General features: G+C 39.4%; 1 protein-coding gene across 1 annotated transcript in view; it reads right to left on the bottom strand.

Moving 5' to 3' along the window:
• Positions 1-2,710, bottom strand: part of LOC137032813 (B-cell receptor CD22-like) — a 37,672-nt gene extending 34,962 nt beyond the window's left edge. The window contains exons 1-3 of the mRNA XM_067404772.1: positions 2,650-2,710; positions 1,869-2,219; positions 1,522-1,770 (exon numbers count right to left, since the gene is read on the bottom strand). Of these exons, the coding sequence (XP_067260873.1) occupies positions 1,522-1,770; positions 1,869-2,219; positions 2,650-2,710 (661 nt within the window). The remainder of the gene's footprint in view (positions 1-1,521; positions 1,771-1,868; positions 2,220-2,649) is intronic.
• Positions 2,711-21,629: the final 18,919 nt, after the last annotated feature.

Below are 21,629 nucleotides of genomic sequence, written 5' to 3'. Positions count from 1 at the left end.
CAGGGGAAACCGGCTGAGTCTCCCTTGCACAACATCAAGCCGGGAGATTACATGGTGATAAGGGACCTGAGGAGGAAGAGCTGGAAGGTGAAAAAGCTTGAGCCTTTTATCGTGCTTCTGACGACACACCGCCGTCAAGGTAGCTGAGAGAGCGACGTGGGTGCATGCGAGCCATTGCAGAAAGGTCCCACCAGTGATCGGGGAGGAGGAGCCGAGAGGAGAGGAGCAGAGACACTGGCACAACATGGTGCTGAGCCAACCAGTTTTCAAAGAAAACACATCAAAACTAATCTTCCTCGTACGTCCTGGACGTACAACTGTGCGATCCACTTAGCAGTGCATTTCCAGCATAGTACAGAGAATGTTGAATACTAATATGTCTCAGCAAATGGGTAAACTAACTGTTTATGACGATTACAATGAGTGGATGAACGAATTTGATGAGATGTTTAGCGAGGAGACAACTAAAATAAATTAGGGGATTTTTATTTATTTGTTTTTATTATTTTATTTAATCTGCGTAACATTTGAAGGGAACCCAGATATCTAAATGTTTCTTTATTTACAAATTTAAGAGAGTGATCATTTATACAAAAAATTAGAGATGAAAAGTGTAAGTGTGATGAGTAACTTAAATTAGCTTGTTTTATTATTATTGTTTATTATTATTATTTTATTCATACCTACACATTTTAAATTTTTCTTGTGAGTTATCAAAGAATGATAAAAGGGGGAATTGTTGGGGAAAAATTTAATATGCCAATATCTGCTTCAAGCTATGCAAAACACCTCTCTGAGCTCAACAGACACAGTGTCTGCTGAAATCCAGGGGGGTAACGGTGAGACACCCAAACTGAGAGCTTTCCCGAACCTAGGGTATCGGATAATTTAAATAAGTTCAAAGACAGAAGGGGAAGCCATTTGTGTATGTGTATTGTCACTAGCCATTTGTGTATGTGTATTGTCACTTTTACCCTGTATGGAAAAGTACTGAGAAGAGTTGCTCAAACATTGGGGGTATAAATGTTTGTGGGTTCTCTTGTGTCCTTAGTTCACACTCGGGGCAGACATTGTATGGTTGTGTCGACTGTGGACTCTTTCTTGCAAGAAATAAAATCTTTATAAAGTGAATTCTCCTAAGGTTTGTCTCTTACTAGTGATGTCAGCTAATTAATTTTTGCCGCAACAATCTAAACTCTGTTAATTCTCAAAAAGAACTTCTGCTGAAATCATGAGAGATTTATTTTCTTCTTTTATCTTCAGTTGATTTCAGGCTGTGTGGCTTTAAGTCAGTTGTAGTTGAGTTTCATTTCCTGAGAGTGTAAGAATGATGTTGAACCAATATCATATTGTAACATTGATTCAATGTCATTTCCATTGATTTTTTTTTTTTTTTTTTTTTTTTGAAATTTCAACATTTTTTCAACATTAATTGAGGATGCAAATGTGATTAACGTTGACACATTAACAATGGTTTAACATTGTTTCGATCATTGCTTGTTATCTGGGATCTGTACTCACACGTGACATTGAGCTGAACAGCAGGAGAGATGTGATTGTGTCCGTGTACAGCACAGCTATATCTGCCTGCATCCTCTCTTCTGACTGACTGCAGCAGGAGTTCATTGTTTCTGTCTCTTCTCTCAGTTAATGGCTGTGAGTTTCTGTACCAGATGAATGTTGCTCTGTCAGTCAGAGTGCAGCTGCTTTTACATGTCAGACGGACTGAATCTCCCTCTGTCACTCTCTCAGGAGACTCCACCTGAAGATCTGAACACAACACACACATTATATCTAGTGCTGCTGTCATACACTGATTATTATTCAACATAATGCACAGAAGAAGAGAGAAACCTCATGAAAGTCACCTGTGACAGTAAGAGTCACTCCTGTTTTACCAAGCCATTTACCATCTGGTTTATCAGTGGTAAATCTGAAAAAGTACTTGTGTGAATCCTTCAGTGTCACATGACTCAGTCTGATGGTGCAGTTCTGCTGTTTATCTCCCAGATACTGAAGCCTCTGACTGTATTCAGTGTCATTAGACAGATCTAGAAACTCTTCTGTTTCATTTTTATCTTTTGTTTTGGTCCAGAACACTTTCATGATCTGATGTCCAGTAGGGTATGTATAAGTGCAGTTCATTGTCACTGATGAGTCCTTTAGTGCACAGATGTTTGAAGGACTGTATCTCACACCCCAATCAGCACTAGAAACCCCTGAAACACAGAATTCATCAAGATGAACGTGTTGTTTTATCAGTTACACTGGACCATGTCAGAGTTCATAATAGTGTTTATTTCAGTTCTTCATGATCTTTGATGGAAGACGTTGCAGAAATAAACACAGAGACAAACTGTGAAACCAGAGTAAAGAAATCAGACACAAACAACTTGCAGCACTATAAAATATTCAAACACATAATTAAGACAAAAACAAAAAAAAAATAACAAAAAAAAAAGCCTTTTTTTTAATTTTTTTTTATTAAGGATCCAAAAGGTGAGCAGAGGTGATGAAGAAGAGCAGAAATTCGATATTTGCCATAATGGATGCTGCACAAAAGAATTCTTCGAAAACAATATGAGTAATTTTGCTTTGATCAGTGAATATACTGTAGAGTGAAGTGTTGCTGTAACATCAGAGACTCACTGTGAATCATGATCAGAAAGATCAGCGGAAGAGGAGGAGCCATTCTGACTGACATCACCATAGCAACACCTACAACAACCAATAAACATCAGTTACTGCACCTACAATATTATGATGTAAACATCTCTCTCTACATATTTAAAGGGATCATAACATACTATTTTTTTTTCATTTAATTCCAATCCAAATATGTTTTTTAATGTTATTAATTTTAACAAAATCAAGTTAGAAGACCTTTTTTTTTTTCAATAAGAAGGCACAGTATTTGTTTGTTCTCTCTCTCTAGATGATGGCACCATGTAGTAGTGTAGGACAGGAAAAAAAAGGTTTTTGAAAAACTGTAGAAACAGAGGGAAGTCTTGGATCAAAAACATGTAAGGATTGTGAGGTTCAGATGAATGAAGTGGTTAATGTGGAAATGAATAAGGAGTTGAGTTGTCCTGAGATTGTTAGAGAAGAAGAAATAAGGGATGATGATATGCTTTCAGATATTTCTGAGATCGGGTCTCAAAATATGGAGGATATGTATTCTTTGGATGAGATTAAAGATTTCTTGGACACAACTTTTGGTAAAGTGGTTAAGGTGTGGAAAAGTTTGTTGTTTCAGTGAAAGTACTACAGCGCACAGTGAGTTATGATGCACTGAGCAAACAGAAGATTTAGATTGAAGAAACTTGTTACGAAGCTGAGGAAAAATAAAGGGCCGTCTATTTTTAAAAAGTAATGGTTAAAATACACTGGGTGACCCTTATAACATGTTGTCTCTTTTTCCTTTTGTCTCTGTCCACTTTATATTTTAACCTCTTTATGGAGAGCTTAAAAGTAGGTTCTTTAAATATAAATGGAGGAAGAGTTAGGGGTAAATTGGCAGTAGTATCTGAGTTTTTAAAATCAGGTTAATATTGTTTTTTTACAAGAGACTCACAACAATGATGAAAATGAAATTGAGTGGAATAGATGGTGGGAAGGAAATTTGGTATTAAGTCATGGGACAAACAATAGTGCAGGAGTAGCCATATTATTTAAAAAAAGCTTAATTGTTAATATTTTATATACTGAACAGATTGAAAAAGGAAGGGTACTATTAATAAAAGTACAGTATGGGGAATATGTTTTTGCTCTAGTGAATGTGTATGCTCCAAATAATGGGTTGGAAAGAGTAAGAGTTTTTGGTAAATTAGATAAAGCGCTTCAAAAAAATTGATGATAATACTTGGTTAGTGTTAGGAGGGGACTGGAACTGTACAGTACATTTTTTAATTGATCGAAATGGTGAAGAGCCACATGGTCCCTCTGGTGAATCTCTGTCCAATATAATGGGAAAATATGATTTAGATATGTGGAGAAGAAGGAATATAGGAATAAGACGATATATACATGAAATAAAGTAGCAGAAAATATGGTTAGTGGGGCTAGACTGGATAGATTTTATTTAAGTAAGATGGTGGAAAATAGTGTAATGAATGCATCAATATTGCCAAATGGTTTTTCTGATCATCATCTGATCACTTTTGATTTTAATATAAAGCAATCTTCAAGACCTAAGTATTATTGGCATTTTAATGAAAAATTGCTAAAAGACATGTTTTTTTTTGTTTTGTTTTTTTTGATGGTTTTAAGCTGTTTTGGGAAAAATGGAAAGAAAGAAAAGGTGATTTTGAAAACCTTAGTCAATTGTGGGATGTGGGTAAGGCACAAATTAAAGAGTTTTGTCAAAATGTTTCTGCTTATAATTTTACGAATGTTAAAAAAAAAAAAAAAAAAAAAAAAAAAACCTAAACAAAAAACTATACAAAGTTTGCAAAATGAAATTGAGTGTTTGGAAGAGGACTTGATAAATAACAGAGGAGTACAGAACAATGGGACAATTTTAAACCAGAAAAGGAAAGAACTTGGACTTTTGTTACAAGAACATGTGAAAGGGGCACTGGTAAGATCGAGAATTTGTTCCATTAAGGATATGGATGCCCCAAATTCATATTTCTTTAACCTGGAAAAAAAAAAAAAACTGTTCAATACAAACAGATGCATCATATTCGTTGTCCAAATGGAAATATAACAACAAACAAATGTGATCCTGATAGTGCAAATTACTTACTTAAAGATCTACCACAGTTGGAGCAAGGGAAAAGAAAAGCTTTGGACAATATAATTACTTATGTAGAATTAACAGAAGCAGTACAGCAGTTGTCTATGGGTTGTTCTCCAGGTATAGATGGATTAACAGCTGAGTTTTATAAACATTTTTGGGAAATATTAGGGGAAGATTTTTATGAAGTTGTACTTGAATGTTTTAAAAATAAAGTACTTCCTGTTAGTTGTAGAAGGGCTGTAATTTCGCTGTTACCAAAAAAAGGAGATTTAGGATTTTTTAAAAATTGGAGGCCAGTGTCTTTATTAGGGCCCAAGCGAAAATTCGCGCAGGGCCCTCTTGTTCTTCTAAGGATTATTAGGGCCCAAGCGAAAATTCGCGCAGGGCCCTCTTGTTCTTCTAAGGATTATTATTATTTTTTTTTTTTTTTTTTTTTTTTTTACGTCTTCCGGGGCTTTTTGGGGGCCTTAACATGCTCAAAAACTCTTGAAAATTGGCACACACACATTGGAATCCGCGGCCATTAGGACGCCGGAGAGGCTGGTACCCGGGCGTGGCAGGGGGGCTCGACAGCGCCCCCTTGAAAAAAGTCTGAAAATTTGGTCCATATATTAAACATGCTTGCACGTATTAGTATGAAACTCGGTACACATATAGACCTCATCGGGCCGAACAACTTTCGCGCTCTAAGTTAATCGCCACGCCAACAGGAAGTCAGCTATTAAGGGTTGTTTGAAAAACGCATGCTCTGGAATTTGATATACTCCTCCTAGACGATTAATCCGATCGCCACCAAACTCGGTCAGCATGAAGTCAAGACACTGATGATTAAAAATTGCCAGGGGATTTTTGATATCTCGAACGGTTTGGCCGTGGCGAGGCAACGAATTTATGGCGAGAAAAAGGAAACAGGAAATGTGTTATAACGTCTTAATACATATATTGATCTTTATGAAACTTCACGAGTGTGTTCGTTATAGGAGTCTGATCACATGGATGTAACTATTGTGAGTCAAAGTTATAGCGCCACCAACTGGCAGCAGGAAGTGTATCACTTTTTGTAATGTTTTGAGATCACCCTCTTATTTTTACCTGATTTGCTTCAAACTTCATCAGTGTAATGTCAATACACAGCAGATGTAGACCTATGACAGGATTTTTGATATTTGAAATATTGTTGCCATGGCAACAGGTCAAACTGTAATAATATTCTTGAGTGTTTTTGAGGCTCTTAACATGCTTCAAATTGCATGAAACTCGACACACACATCAATATTGTCAACCAGTAGACATGGACAAAGCCATAGAAATGGGCGTGGTGGAGGGGCTCAGTAGCGCCACCTTTTGACAAAAGTGGGGGGTTAGTTTTTCCTACAGTCACCAAACTCGGTACACATATTATTCTCATCAAGCCGGACAATTTTCTAATTTACATTCATTAGCTCCGACCAACAGGAAGTCAGCTATTTTGGTTTGAATGTTAATTTTTTGAAAAAACAGGCTATGAATTTTATACTACTACTCCTACAGGGTTTATCCAATTTACACCAAGCTTTTTTTAACTTGTTGCGAACACATTGAAGTTGTTTAATTGCAAACGGATTTTGGATATCTCAAACGGTTTGGCCGTGGCGAGGCAACGAATTTATGGCGAGAAAAGGGAAACAGGAAATGTGTTATAACTTCTGCATACATTGATTGATGTTTATGAAACTTCAGGAGTGTGTTGGTTGTAGTAGTCTGATCACATGGATGTAACTATTGTGAGTCAAAGTTATAGCGCCACCAAATGGCAGCAAGAAGTGTATCACTTTTAAAATGCTTTGAGATCACCCTCTTATTTTTACCTGATTTGCTTCAAACTTCATCAGTGTAATGTCAATACACAGCAGATGTAGACCTATGACAGGATTTTTGATATTTGAAATATTGTTGCCATGGCAACAGGTCAAACTGTAATAATATTCTTGAGTGTTTTTGAGGCTCTTAACATGCTTCAAATTGCATGAAACTCGACACACACATCAATATTGTCAACCAGTAGACATGGACAAAGCCATAGAAATGGGCGTGGTGGAGGGGCTCAGTAGCGCCACCTTTTGACAAAAGTGGGGGGGTTAGTTTTTCCTACAGTCACCAAACTCGGTACACATATTATTCTCATCAAGCCGGACAATTTTCTAATTTACATTCATTAGCTCCGACCAACAGGAAGTCAGCTATTTTGGTTTGAATGTTAATTTTTTGAAAAAACAGGCTATGAATTTTATACTACTACTCCTACAGGGTTTATCCCATTTACACCAAGCTTTTTTTAACTTGTTGCTAACACATTGAAGTTGTTTAATTGCAAACGGATTTTGGATATCTCAAACGGTTTGGCCGTGGCGAGGCAACGAATTTATGGCAAGAAAAGGGAAACAAAGTGTTATAACTTCTGCATACATTAATTGATTTTGATGAAACTTTGGCTTAGTCTTCGTTGTACAAGGCTGATCACATGGATTTGACTATTGTGATTCAAAGTCATAGCGCCACCAACTGGAAGCAGAAAATGTGTCACTTTCAGCATACATTGACATCACCCTCTTATTTTTACCTGATTTGCTTCAAAATTCATCAGAATAATGTTAAAACTTGGCACATGTAATCCTTTGAAAATGGGCAGGGAGGAGGGGCTCTATAACGGCACCTTGTAGTGCAGTAAATGTGGAGTGAATTTGACATAGTCCTTTGATGTTTAACCGTTTTAAGTGCCTATTGCCCGCTGTGCACAGTTGCCCTGAAGCCACCGGGGTGGCGGTGCCACCGGGCTTGGGCCCGCCATCGCTGCTCGCAGCTATATTTAGGGCCCAAGCGAAAATTCGCGCAGGGCCCTCTTGTTCTTCTAAGGATTATTAGGGCCCAAGCGAAAATTCGCGCAGGGCCCTTTTGTTCTTCTAAGGATTATTATTATTTTTTATTTATTTATTTATTTTTTTTTTTTTTCGTCTTCCGGGGCTTTTTGGGGGCCTTAACATGCTCAAAAACTCTTGAAAATTGGCACACACATTGGAATCCGCGGCCATTAGGACGCCGGAGAGGCTGGTACTCGGGCGTGGCAGGGGGGCTCGACAGCGCCCCCTTGAAAAAAGTCTGAAAATTTGGTCCATATATTAAACATGCTTGCACGTATTAGTATGAAACTCGGTACACATATAGACCTCATCGGGCCGAACAACTTTCGCGCTCTAAGTTAATCGCCACGCCAACAGGAAGTCAGCTATTAAGGGTTGTTTGAAAAACGCATGCTCTGGAATTTGATATACTCCTCCTAGACGATTAATCCGATCGCCACCAAACTCGGTCAGCATGAAGTCAAGACACTGATGATTAAAAATTGCCAGGGGATTTTTGATATCTCGAACGGTTTGGCCGTGGCGAGGCAACGAATTTATGGCGAGAAAAAGGAAACAGGAAATGTGTTATAACGTCTTAATACATATATTGATCTTTATGAAACTTCACGAGTATGTTCGTTATAGGAGTCTGATCACATGGATGTGACTATTGTGAGTCAAAGTTATAGCGCCACCAACTGGCAGCAGGAAGTGTATCACTTTTTGAAATGTTTTGAGATCACCCTCTTATTTTTACCTGATTTGCTTCAAACTTCATCAGTGTAATGTCAATACACAGCAGATGTAGACCTATGACAGGATTTTTGATATTTGAAATATTGTTGCCATGGCAACAGGTCAAACTGTAATAATATTCTTGAGTGTTTTTGAGGCTCTTAACATGCTTCAAATTGCATGAAACTCGACACACACATCAATATTGTCAACCAGTAGACATGGACAAAGCCATAGAAATGGGCGTGGTGGAGGGGCTCAGTAGCGCCACCTTTTGACAAAAGTGGGGGTTAGTTTTTCCTACAGTCACCAAACTCGGTACACATATTATTCTCATCAAGCCGGACAATTTTCTAATTTACATTCATTAGCTCCGACCAACAGGAAGTCAGCTATTTTGGTTTGAATGTTAATTTTTTGAAAAAACAGGCTATGAATTTTATACTACTACTCCTACAGGGTTTATCCAATTTACACCAAGCTTTTTTTAACTTGTTGCGAACACATTGAAGTTGTTTAATTGCAAACGGATTTTGGATATCTCAAACGGTTTGGCCGTGGCGAGGCAACGAATTTATGGCGAGAAAAGGGAAACAGGAAATGTGTTATAACTTCTGCATACATTGATTGATGTTTATGAAACTTCAGGAGTGTGTTGGTTGTAGTAGTCTGATCACATGGATGTAACTATTGTGAGTCAAAGTTATAGCGCCACCAAATGGCAGCAAGAAGTGTATCACTTTTAAAATGCTTTGAGATCACCCTCTTATTTTTACCTGATTTGCTTCAAAATTCATCAGAATAATGTTAAAACTTGGCACATGTAATCCTTTGAAAATGGGCAGGGAGGAGGGGCTCTATAACGGCACCTTGTAGTGCAGTAAATGTGGAGTGAATTTGACATAGTCCTTTGATGTTTAACCGTTTTAAGTGCCTATTGCCCGCTGTGCACAGTTGCCCTGAAGCCACCGGGGTGGCGGTGCCACCGGGCTTGGGCCCGCCATCGCTGCTCGCAGCTATATTTATTATTATTATTATTTTTTTTTTTTATTTTTTTTCAGTCTTCCGGGGCTTTTTGGGGGCCTTAACATGCTCAAAAACTCTTGAAAATTGGCACACACATTGGAATCCGCGGCCATTAGGACGCCGGAGAGGCTGGTACCCGGGCGTGGCAGGGGGGCTCGACAGCGCCCCCTTGAAAAAAGTCTGAAAATATGGTCCACATATTAAACATGCTTGCACGTATTAGTATGAAACTCGGTACACATATAGACCTCATCGGGCCGAACAACTTTCGCGCTCTAAGTTAATCGCCACGCCAACAGGAAGTCAGCTATTAAGGGTTGTTTGAAAAAGGCATGCTCTGGAATTTGATATACTCCTCCTAGACGATTAATCCGATCGCCACCAAACTCGGTCAGCATGAAGTCAAGACACTGATGATTAAAAATTGCCAGGGGATTTTTGATATCTCGAACGGTTTGGCCGTGGCGAGGCAACGAATTTATGGCGAGAAAAAGGAAACAGGAAATGTGTTATAACGTCTTAATACATATATTGATCTTTATGAAACTTCACGAGTGTGTTCGTTATAGGAGTCTGATCACATGGATGTGACTATTGTGAGTCAAAGTTATAGCGCCACCAACTGGCAGCAGGAAGTGTATCACTTTTTGAAATGTTTTGAGATCACCCTCTTATTTTTACCTGATTTGCTTCAAACTTCATCAGTGTAATGTCAATACACAGCAGATGTAGACCTATGACAGGATTTTTGATATTTGAAATATTGTTGCCATGGCAACAGGTCAAACTGTAATAATATTCTTGAGTGTTTTTGAGGCTCTTAACATGCTTCAAATTGCATGAAACTCGACACACACATCAATATTGTCAACCAGTAGACATGGACAAAGCCATAGAAATGGGCGTGGTGGAGGGGCTCAGTAGCGCCACCTTTTGACAAAAGTGGGGGGGTTAGTTTTTCCTACAGTCACCAAACTCGGTACACATATTATTCTCATCAAGCCGGACAATTTTCTAATTTACATTCATTAGCTCCGACCAACAGGAAGTCAGCTATTTTGGTTTGAATGTTAATTTTTTGAAAAAACAGGCTATGAATTTTATACTACTACTCCTACAGGGTTTATCCAATTTACACCAAGCTTTTATTAACTTGTTGCGAACACATTGAAGTTGTTTAATTGCAAACGGATTTTGGATATCTCAAACGGTTTGGCCGTGGCGAGGCAACGAATTTATGGCGAGAAAAGGGAAACAGGAAATGTGTTATAACTTCTGCATACATTGATTGATGTTTATGAAACTTCAGGAGTGTGTTGGTTGTAGTAGTCTGATCACATGGATGTAACTATTATGAGTCAAAGTTATAGCGCCACCAAATGGCAGCAAGAAGTGTATCACTTTTAAAATGCTTTGAGATCACCCTCTTATTTTTACCTGATTTGCTTCAAACTTCATCAGTGTAATGTCAATACACAGCAGATGTAGACCTATGACAGGATTTTTGATATTTGAAATATTGTTGCCATGGCAACAGGTCAAACTGTAATAATATTCTTGAGTGGTTTTGAGGCTCTTAACATGCTTCAAATTGCATGAAACTCGACACACACATCAATATTGTCAACCAGTAGACATGGACAAAGCCATAGAAATGGGCGTGGTGGAGGGGCTCAGTAGCGCCACCTTTTGACAAAAGTGGGGGGGTTAGTTTTTCCTACAGTCACCAAACTCGGTACACATATTATTCTCATCAAGCCGGACAATTTTCTAATTTACATTCATTAGCTCCGACCAACAGGAAGTCAGCTATTTTGGTTTGAATGTTAATTTTTTGAAAAAACAGGCTATGAATTTTATACTACTACTCCTACAGGGTTTATCCAATTTACACCAAGCTTTTTTTAACTTGTTGCTAACACATTGAAGTTGTTTAATTGCAAACGGATTTTGGATATCTCAAACGGTTTGGCCGTGGCGAGGCAACGAATTTATGGCAAGAAAAGGGAAACAAAGTGTTATAACTTCTGCATACATTAATTGATTTTGATGAAACTTTGGCTTAGTCTTCGTTGTACAAGGCTGATCACATGGATTTGACTATTGTGATTCAAAGTCATAGCGCCACCAACTGGAAGCAGAAAATGTGTCACTTTCAGCATACATTGAGATCACCCTCTTATTTTTACCTTATTTGCTTCAAAATTCATCAGAATAATGTTAAAACTTGGCACATGTAATCCTTTGAAAATGGGCAGGGAGGAGGGGCTCTATAACGGCACCTTGTAGTGCAGTAAATGTGGAGTGAATTTGACATAGTCCTTTGATGTTTAACCGTTTTAAGTGCCTATTGCCCGCTGTGCACAGTTGCCCTGAAGCCACCGGGGTGGCGGTGCCACCGGGCTTGGGCCCGCCATCGCTGCTCGCAGCTATATTTAGGGCCCAAGCGAAAATTCGCGCAGGGCCCTCTTGTTCTTCTAAGGATTATTAAGGCCCAAGCGAAAATTCGCGCAGGGCCCTCTTGTTCTTCTAAGGATTATTATTATTTTTTTTTTTTTTTTTTTTTCCGTCTTCCGGGGCTTTTTGGGGGCCTTAACATGCTCAAAAACTCTTGAAAATTGGCACACACATTGGAATCCGCGGCCATTAGGACGCCGGAGAGGCTGGTACCCGGGCGTGGCAGGGGGGCTCGACAGCGCCCCCTTGAAAAAAGTCTGAAAATTTGGTCCATATATTAAACATGCTTGCACGTATTAGTATGAAACTCGGTACACATATAGACCTCATCGGGCCGAACAACTTTCGCGCTCTAAGTTAATCGCCACGCCAACAGGAAGTCAGCTATTAAGGGTTGTTTGAAAAACGCATGCTCTGGAATTTGATATACTCCTCCTAGACGATTAATCCGATCGCCACCAAACTCGGTCAGCATGAAGTCAAGACACTGATGATTAAAAATTGCCAGGGGATTTTTGATATCTCGAACGGTTTGGCCGTGGCGAGGCAACGAATTTATGGCGAGAAAAAGGAAACAGGAAATGTGTTATAACGTCTTAATACATATATTGATCTTTATGAAACTTCACGAGTGTGTTCGTTATAGGAGTCTGATCACATGGATGTGACTATTGTGAGTCAAAGTTATAGCGCCACCAACTGGCAGCAGGAAGTGTATCACTTTTTGAAATGTTTTGAGATCACCCTCTTATTTTTACCTGATTTGCTTCAAACTTCATCAGTGTAATGTCAATACACAGCAGATGTAGACCTATGACAGGATTTTTGATATTTGAAATATTGTTGCCATGGCAACAGGTCAAACTGTAATAATATTCTTGAGTGTTTTTGAGGCTCTTAACATGCTTCAAATTGCATGAAACTCGACACACACATCAATATTGTCAACCAGTAGACATGGACAAAGCCATAGAAATGGGCGTGGTGGAGGGGCTCAGTAGCGCCACCTTTTGACAAAAGTGGGGGGTTAGTTTTTCCTACAGTCACCAAACTCGGTACACATATTATTCTCATCAAGCCGGACAATTTTCTAATTTACATTCATTAGCTCCGACCAACAGGAAGTCAGCTATTTTGGTTTGAATGTTAATTTTTTGAAAAAACAGGCTATGAATTTTATACTACTACTCCTACAGGGTTTATCCAATTTACACCAAGCTTTTTTAACTTGTTGCGAACACATTGAAGTTGTTTAATTGCAAACGGATTTTGGATATCTCAAACGGTTTGGCCGTGGCGAGGCAACGAATTTATGGCGAGAAAAGGGAAACAGGAAATGTGTTATAACTTCTGCATACATTGATTGATGTTTATGAAACTTCAGGAGTGTGTTGGTTGTAGTAGTCTGATCACATGGATGTAACTATTGTGAGTCAAAGTTATAGCGCCACCAAATGGCAGCAAGAAGTGTATCACTTTTAAAATGCTTTGAGATCACCCTCTTATTTTTACCTGATTTGCTTCAAAATTCATCAGAATAATGTTAAAACTTGGCACATGTAATCCTTTGAAAATGGGCAGGGAGGAGGGGCTCTATAACGGCACCTTGTAGTGCAGTAAATGTGGAGTGAATTTGACATAGTCCTTTGATGTTTAACCGTTTTAAGTGCCTATTGCCCGCTGTGCACAGTTGCCCTGAAGCCACCGGGGTGGCGGTGCCACCGGGCTTGGGCCCGCCATCGCTGCTCGCAGCTATATTTATTATTATTATTATTTTTTTTTTTTTTTTTTAGTCTTCCGGGGCTTTTTGGGGGCCTTAACATGCTCAAAAACTCTTGAAAATTGGCACACACATTGGAATCCGCGGCCATTAGGACGCCGGAGAGGCTGGTACCCGGGCGTGGCAGGGGGGCTCGACAGCGCCCCCTTGAAAAAAGTCTGAAAATATGGTCCATATATTAAACATGCTTGCACGTATTAGTATGAAACTCGGTACACATATAGACCTCATCGGGCCGAACAACTTTCGCGCTCTAAGTTAATCGCCACGCCAACAGGAAGTCAGCTATTAAGGGTTGTTTGAAAAAGGCATGCTCTGGAATTTGATATACTCCTCCTAGACGATTAATCCGATCGCCACCAAACTCGGTCAGCATGAAGTCAAGACACTGATGATTAAAAATTGCCAGGGGATTTTTGATATCTCGAACGGTTTGGCCGTGGCGAGGCAACGAATTTATGGCGAGAAAAAGGAAACAGGAAATGTGTTATAACGTCTTAATACATATATTGATCTTTATGAAACTTCACGAGTGTGTTCGTTATAGGAGTCTGATCACATGGATGTGACTATTGTGAGTCAAAGTTATAGCGCCACCAACTGGCAGCAGGAAGTGTATCACTTTTTGAAATGTTTTGAGATCACCCTCTTATTTTTACCTGATTTGCTTCAAACTTCATCAGTGTAATGTCAATACACAGCAGATGTAGACCTATGACAGGATTTTTGATATTTGAAATATTGTTGCCATGGCAACAGGTCAAACTGTAATAATATTCTTGAGTGTTTTTGAGGCTCTTAACATGCTTCAAATTGCATGAAACTCGACACACACATCAATATTGTCAACCAGTAGACATGGACAAAGCCATAGAAATGGGCGTGGTGGAGGGGCTCAGTAGCGCCACCTTTTGACAAAAGTGGGGGTTAGTTTTTCCTACAGTCACCAAACTCGGTACACATATTATTCTCATCAAGCCGGACAATTTTCTAATTTACATTCATTAGCTCCGACCAACAGGAAGTCAGCTATTTTGGTTTGAATGTTAATTTTTTGAAAAAACAGGCTATGAATTTTATACTACTACTCCTACAGGGTTTATCCAATTTACACCAAGCTTTTTTTAACTTGTTGCTAACACATTGAAGTTGTTTAATTGCAAACGGATTTTGGATATCTCAAACGGTTTGGCCGTGGCGAGGCAACGAATTTATGGCGAGAAAAGGGAAACAGGAAATGTGTTATAACTTCTGCATACATTGATTGATGTTTATGAAACTTCAGGAGTGTGTTGGTTGTAGTAGTCTGATCACATGGATGTAACTATTGTGAGTCAAAGTTATAGCGCCACCAAATGGCAGCAAGAAGTGTATCACTTTTAAAATGCTTTGAGATCACCCTCTTATTTTTACCTGATTTGCTTCAAACTTCATCAGTGTAATGTCAATACACAGCAGATGTAGACCTATGACAGGATTTTTGATATTTGAAATATTGTTGCCATGGCAACAGGTCAAACTGTAATAATATTCTTGAGTGTTTTTGAGGCTCTTAACATGCTTCAAATTGCATGAAACTCGACACACACATCAATATTGTCAACCAGTAGACATGGACAAAGCCATAGAAATGGGCGTGGTGGAGGGGCTCAGTAGCGCCACCTTTTGACAAAAGTGGGGGTTAGTTTTTCCTACAGTCACCAAACTCGGTACACATATTATTCTCATCAAGCCGGACAATTTTCTAATTTACATTCATTAGCTCCGACCAACAGGAAGTCAGCTATTTTGGTTTGAATGTTAATTTTTTGAAAAAACAGGCTATGAATTTTATACTACTACTCCTACAGGGTTTATCCAATTTACACCAAGCTTTTTTAACTTGTTGCGAACACATTGAAGTTGTTTAATTGCAAACGGATTTTGGATATCTCAAACGGTTTGGCCGTGGCGAGGCAACGAATTTATGGCAAGAAAAGGGAAACAAAGTGTTATAACTTCTGCATACATTAATTGATTTTGATGAAACTTTGGCTTAGTCTTCGTTGTACAAGGCTGATCACATGGATTTGACTATTGTGATTCAAAGTCATAGCGCCACCAACTGGAAGCAGAAAATGTGTCACTTTCAGCATACATTGAGATCACCCTCTTATTTTTACCTGATTTGCTTCAAAATTCATCAGAATAATGTTAAAACTTGGCACATGTAATCCTTTGAAAATGGGCAGGGAGGAGGGGCTCTATAGCGGCACCTTGTAGTGCAGTAAATGTGGAGTGAATTTGACATAGTCCTTTGATGTTTAACCGTTTTAAGTGCCTATTGCCCGCTGTGCACAGTTGCCCTGAAGCCACCGGGGTGGCGGTGCCACCGGGCTTGGGCCCGCCATCGCTGCTCGCAGCTATATTTATTATTTATTTTTTATTTTTATTTTTTTTTTTTTCTGTCTTCCGGGGCTTTTTGGGGGCCTTAACATGCTCAAAAACTCTTGAAAATTGGCACACACATTGGAATCCGCGGCCATTAGGACGCCGGAGAGGCTGGTACCCGGGCGTGGCAGGGGGGCTCGACAGCGCCCCCTTGAAAAAAGTCTGAAAATTTGGTCCATATATTAAACATGCTTGCACGTATTAGTATGAAACTCGGTACACATATAGACCTCATCGGGCCGAACAACTTTCGCGCTCTAAGTTAATCGCCACGCCAACAGGAAGTCAGCTATTAAGGGTTGTTTGAAAAACGCATGCTCTGGAATTTGATATACTCCTCCTAGACGATTAATCCGATCGCCACCAAACTCGGTCAGCATGAAGTCAAGACACTGATGATTAAAAATTGCCAGGGGATTTTTGATATCTCGAACGGTTTGGCCGTGGCGAGGCAACGAATTTATGGCGAGAAAAAGGAAACAGGAAATGTGTTATAACGTCTTAATACATATATTGATCTTTATGAAACTTCACGAGTGTGTTCGTTATAGGAGTCTGATCACATGGATGTGACTATTGTGAGTCAAAGTTATAGCGCCACCAACTGGCAGCAGGAAGTGTATCACTTTTTGAAATGTTTTGAGATCACCCTCTTATTTTTACCTGATTTGCTTCAAACTTCATCAGTGTAATGTCAATACACAGCAGATGTAGACCTATGACAGGATTTTTGATATTTGAAATATTGTTGCCATGGCAACAGGTCAAACTGTAATAATATTCTTGAGTGTTTTTGAGGCTCTTAACATGCTTCAAATTGCATGAAACTCGACACACACATCAATATTGTCAACCAGTAGACATGGACAAAGCCATAGAAATGGGCGTGGTGGAGGGGCTCAGTAGCGCCACCTTTTGACAAAAGTGGGGGTTAGTTTTTCCTACAGTCACCAAACTCGGTACACATATTATTCTCATCAAGCCGGACAATTTTCTAATTTACATTCATTAGCTCCGACCAACAGGAAGTCAGCTATTTTGGTTTGAATGTTAATTTTTTGAAAAAACAGGCTATGAATTTTATACTACTACTCCTACAGGGTTTATCCAATTTACACCAAGCTTTTTTTAACTTGTTGCTAACACATTGAAGTTGTTTAATTGCAAACAGATTTTGGATATCTCAAACGGTTTGGCCGTGGCGAGGCAACAAATTTATGGCAAGAAAAGGGAAACAAAGTGTTATAACTTCTGCATACATTAATTGATTTTGATGAAACTTTGGCTTAGTCTTCGTTGTACAAGGCTGATCACATGGATTTGACTATTGTGATTCAAAGTCATAGCGCCACCAACTGGAAGCAGAAAATGTGTCACTTTCAGCATACATTGAGATCACCCTCTTATTTTTACCTGATTTGCTTCAAAATTCATCAGAATAATGTTAAAACTTGGCACATGTAATCCTTTGAAAATGGGCAGGGAGGAGGGGCTCTATAACGGCACCTTGTAGTGCAGTAAATGTGGAGTGAATTTGACATAGTCCTTTGATGTTTAACCGTTTTAAGTGCCTATTGCCCGCTGTGCACAGTTGCCCTGAAGCCACCGGGGTGGCGGTGCCACCGGGCTTGGGCCCGCCATCGCTGCTCGCAGCTATATTTATTATTTTTTTTTTATTATTTTTTTTTCCGTCTTCCGGGGCTTTTTGGGGGCCTTAACATGCTCAAAAACTCTTGAAAATTGGCACACACATTGGAATACGCGGCCATTAGGACGCCGGAGAGGCTGGTACCCGGGCGTGGCAGGGGGGCTCGACAGCGCCCCCTTGAAAAAAGTCTGAAAATTTGGTCCATATATTAAACATGCTTGCACGTATTAGTATGAAACTCGGTACACATATAGACCTCATCGGGCCGAACAACTTTCGCGCTCTAAGTTAATCGCCACGCCAACAGGAAGTCAGCTATTAAGGGTTGTTTGAAAAACGCATGCTCTGGAATTTGATATACTCCTCCTAGACGATTAATCCGATCGCCACCAAACTCGGTCAGCATGAAGTCAAGACACTGATGATTAAAAATTGCCAGGGGATTTTTGATATCTCGAACGGTTTGGCCGTGGCGAGGCAACGGAAACAGGAAATGTGTTATAACGTCTTAATACATATATTGATCTTTATGAAACTTCACGAGTGTGTTCGTTATAGGAGTCTGATCACATGGATGTGACTATTGTGAGTCAAAGTTATAGCGCCACCAACTGGCAGCAGGAAGTGTATCACTTTTTGAAATGTTTTGAGATCACCCTCTTATTTTTACCTGATTTGCTTCAAACTTCATCAGTGTAATGTCAATACACAGCAGATGTAGACCTATGACAGGATTTTTGATATTTGAAATATTGTTGCCATGGCAACAGGTCAAACTGTAATAATATTCTTGAGTGTTTTTGAGGCTCTTAACATGCTTCAAATTGCATGAAACTCGACACACACATCAATATTGTCAACCAGTAGACATGGACAAAGCCATAGAAATGGGCGTGGTGGAGGGGCTCAGTAGCGCCACCTTTTGACAAAAGTGGGGGGGTTAGTTTTTCCTACAGTCACCAAACTCGGTACACATATTATTCTCATCAAGCCGGACAATTTTCTAATTTACATTCATTAGCTCCGACCAACAGGAAGTCAGCTATTTTGGTTTGAATGTTAATTTTTTTAAAAAACAGGCTATGAATTTTATACTACTACTCCTACAGGGTTTATCCAATTTACACCAAGCTTTTCTTAACTTGTTGCGAACACATTGAAGTTGTTTAATTGCAAACGGATTTTGGATATCTCAAACGGTTTGGCCGTGGCGAGGCAACGAATTTATGGCGAGAAAAGGGAAACAGGAAATGTGTTATAACTTCTGCATACATTGATTGATGTTTATGAAACTTCAGGAGTGTGTTGGTTGTAGTAGTCTGATCACATGGATGTAACTATTGTGAGTCAAAGTTATAGCGCCACCAAATGGCAGCAAGAAGTGTATCACTTTTAAAATGCTTTGAGATCACCCTCTTATTTTTACCTGATTTGCTTCAAACTTCATCAGTGTAATGTCAATACACAGCAGATGTAGACCTATGACAGGATTTTTGATATCTGAAATATCGTTGCCATGGCGACAGGTCAAACTGTAATAATATTCTTGAGTGTTTTTGAGGCTCTTAACATGCTTCAATTTGCATGAAACTCGACACACACATCAATATTGTCAACCAGTAGACATGGACAAAGCCATAGAAATGGGCGTGGTGGAGGGGCTCAGTAGCGCCACCTTTTGACAAAAGTGGGGGGGTTAGTTTTTCCTACAGTCACCAAACTCGGTACATATATTGATCTCATCAAGCCGGACAATTTTCTAATTTACATTCATTAGCTCCGACCAACAGGAAGTCGGCTATTTTTGTTTGAATGTTAATTTTTTGAAAAAACAGGCTATGAATTTTATACTACTACTCCTACAGGGTTTATCCAATTTACACCAAGCTTTTTTTAACTTGTTGCTAACACATTGAAGTTGTTTAATTGCAAACGGATTTTGGATATCTCAAACGGTTTGGCCGTGGCGAGGCAACGAATTTATGGCAAGAAAAGGGAAACAAAGTGTTATAACTTCTGCATACATTAATTGATTTTGATGAAACTTTGGCTTAGTCTTCGTTGTACAAGGCTGATCACATGGATTTGACTATTGTGATTCAAAGTCATAGCGCCACCAACTGGAAGCAGAAAATGTGTCACTTTCAGCATACATTGAGATCACCCTCTTATTTTTACCTGATTTGCTTCAAAATTCATCAGAATAATGTTAAAACTTGGCACATGTAATCCTTTGAAAATGGGCAGGGAGGAGGGGCTCTATAGCGGCACCTTGTAGTGCAGTAAATGTGGAGTGAATTTGACATAGTCCTTTGATGTTTAACCATTTTAAGTGCCTATTGCCCGCTGTGCACAGTTGCCCTGAAGCCACCGGGGTGGCGGTGCCACCGGGCTTGGGCCCGCCATCGCTGCTCGCAGCTATATTTATTTTTTTTATTTTTTTTATTTTTTTTTTTTTTCTTTCCGTCTTCCGGGGATTTTTGGGGGCCTTAACATGCTCAAAAACTCTTGAAAATTGGCACACACATTGGAATCCGCGGCCATTAGGACGCCGGAGAGGCTGGTACCCGGGCGTGGCAGGGGGGCTCGACAGCGCCCCCTTGAAAAAGTCTGAAAATTTGGTCCATATATTAAACATGCTTGCACGTATTAGTATGAAACTCGGTACACATATAGACCTCATCGGGCCGAACAACTTTCGCGCTCTAAGTTAATCGCCACGCCAACAGGAAGTCAGCTATTAAGGGTTGTTTGAAAAACGCATGCTCTGGAATTTGATATACTCCTCCTAGACGATTAATCCGATCGCCACCAAACTCGGTCAGCATGAAGTCAAGACACTGATGATTAAAAATTGCCAGGGGATTTTTGATATCTCGAACGGTTTGGCCGTGGCGAGGCAACGAATTTATGGCGAGAAAAAGGAAACAGGAAATGTGTTATAACGTCTGCATACATATATTGATCTTTATGAAACTTCACGAGTGTGTTGGTTGTAGTAGTCTGATCACATGGATGTGACTATTGTGAGTCAAAGTTATAGCGCCACCAACTGGCAGCAGGAAGTGTATCACTTTTTGAAATGCTTTGAGATCACCCTCTTATTTTTACCTGATTTGCTTCAAACTTCATCAATGTAATGGCAATACACAGCAGATGTAGACCTATGACAGGATTTTTGATATTTGAAATATTGTTGCCATGGCAACAGGTCAAACTGTAATAATATTCTTGAGTGTTTTTGAGGCTCTTAACATGCTTCAAATTGCATGAAACTCGACACACACATCAATATTGTCAACCAGTAGACATGGACAAAGCCATAGAAATGGGCGTGGTGGAGGGGCTCAGTAGTGCCACCTTTTGACAAAAGTGGGGGGGTTAGTTTTTCCTACAGTCACCAAACTCGGTACACATATTGTTCTCATCAAGCCGGACAATTTTCTAATTTACATTCATTAGCTCCAACCAACAGGAAGTCGGCTATTTTTGTTTGAATGTTAATTTTTTGAAAAAACAGGCTATGAATTTTATACTACTACTCCTACAGGGTTTATCCAATTTACACCAAGCTTTTTTTAACTTGTTGCTAACACATTGAAGTTGTTTAATTGCAAACGGATTTTGGATACCTCAAACGGTTTGGCCGTGGCGAGGCAACAAATTTATGGCGAGAAAAAGGAAACAGGAAATGTGTTATAACGTCTGCATACATATATTGATCTTTATGAAACTTCACGAGTGTGTTAGTTGTAGTAGTCTGATCACATGGATGTGACTATTGTGAGTCAAAGTTATAGCACTACCAACTGGCAGCAGGAAGTGTATCACTTTTTGAAATGCTTTGAGATCACCCTCTTATTTTTACCTGATTTGCTTCAAACTTCATCAGTGTAATGCCAATACACAGCAGATGTAGACCTATGACAGGAT

This window comes from Chanodichthys erythropterus, chromosome 12, assembly GCF_024489055.1.
Source record: "Chanodichthys erythropterus isolate Z2021 chromosome 12, ASM2448905v1, whole genome shotgun sequence".
Lineage (NCBI taxonomy): Eukaryota > Metazoa > Chordata > Actinopteri > Cypriniformes > Xenocyprididae > Chanodichthys > Chanodichthys erythropterus.
Note: the sequence above shows the minus strand (reverse complement) of the source record. Positions and strands in the feature narration are given on the sequence as shown.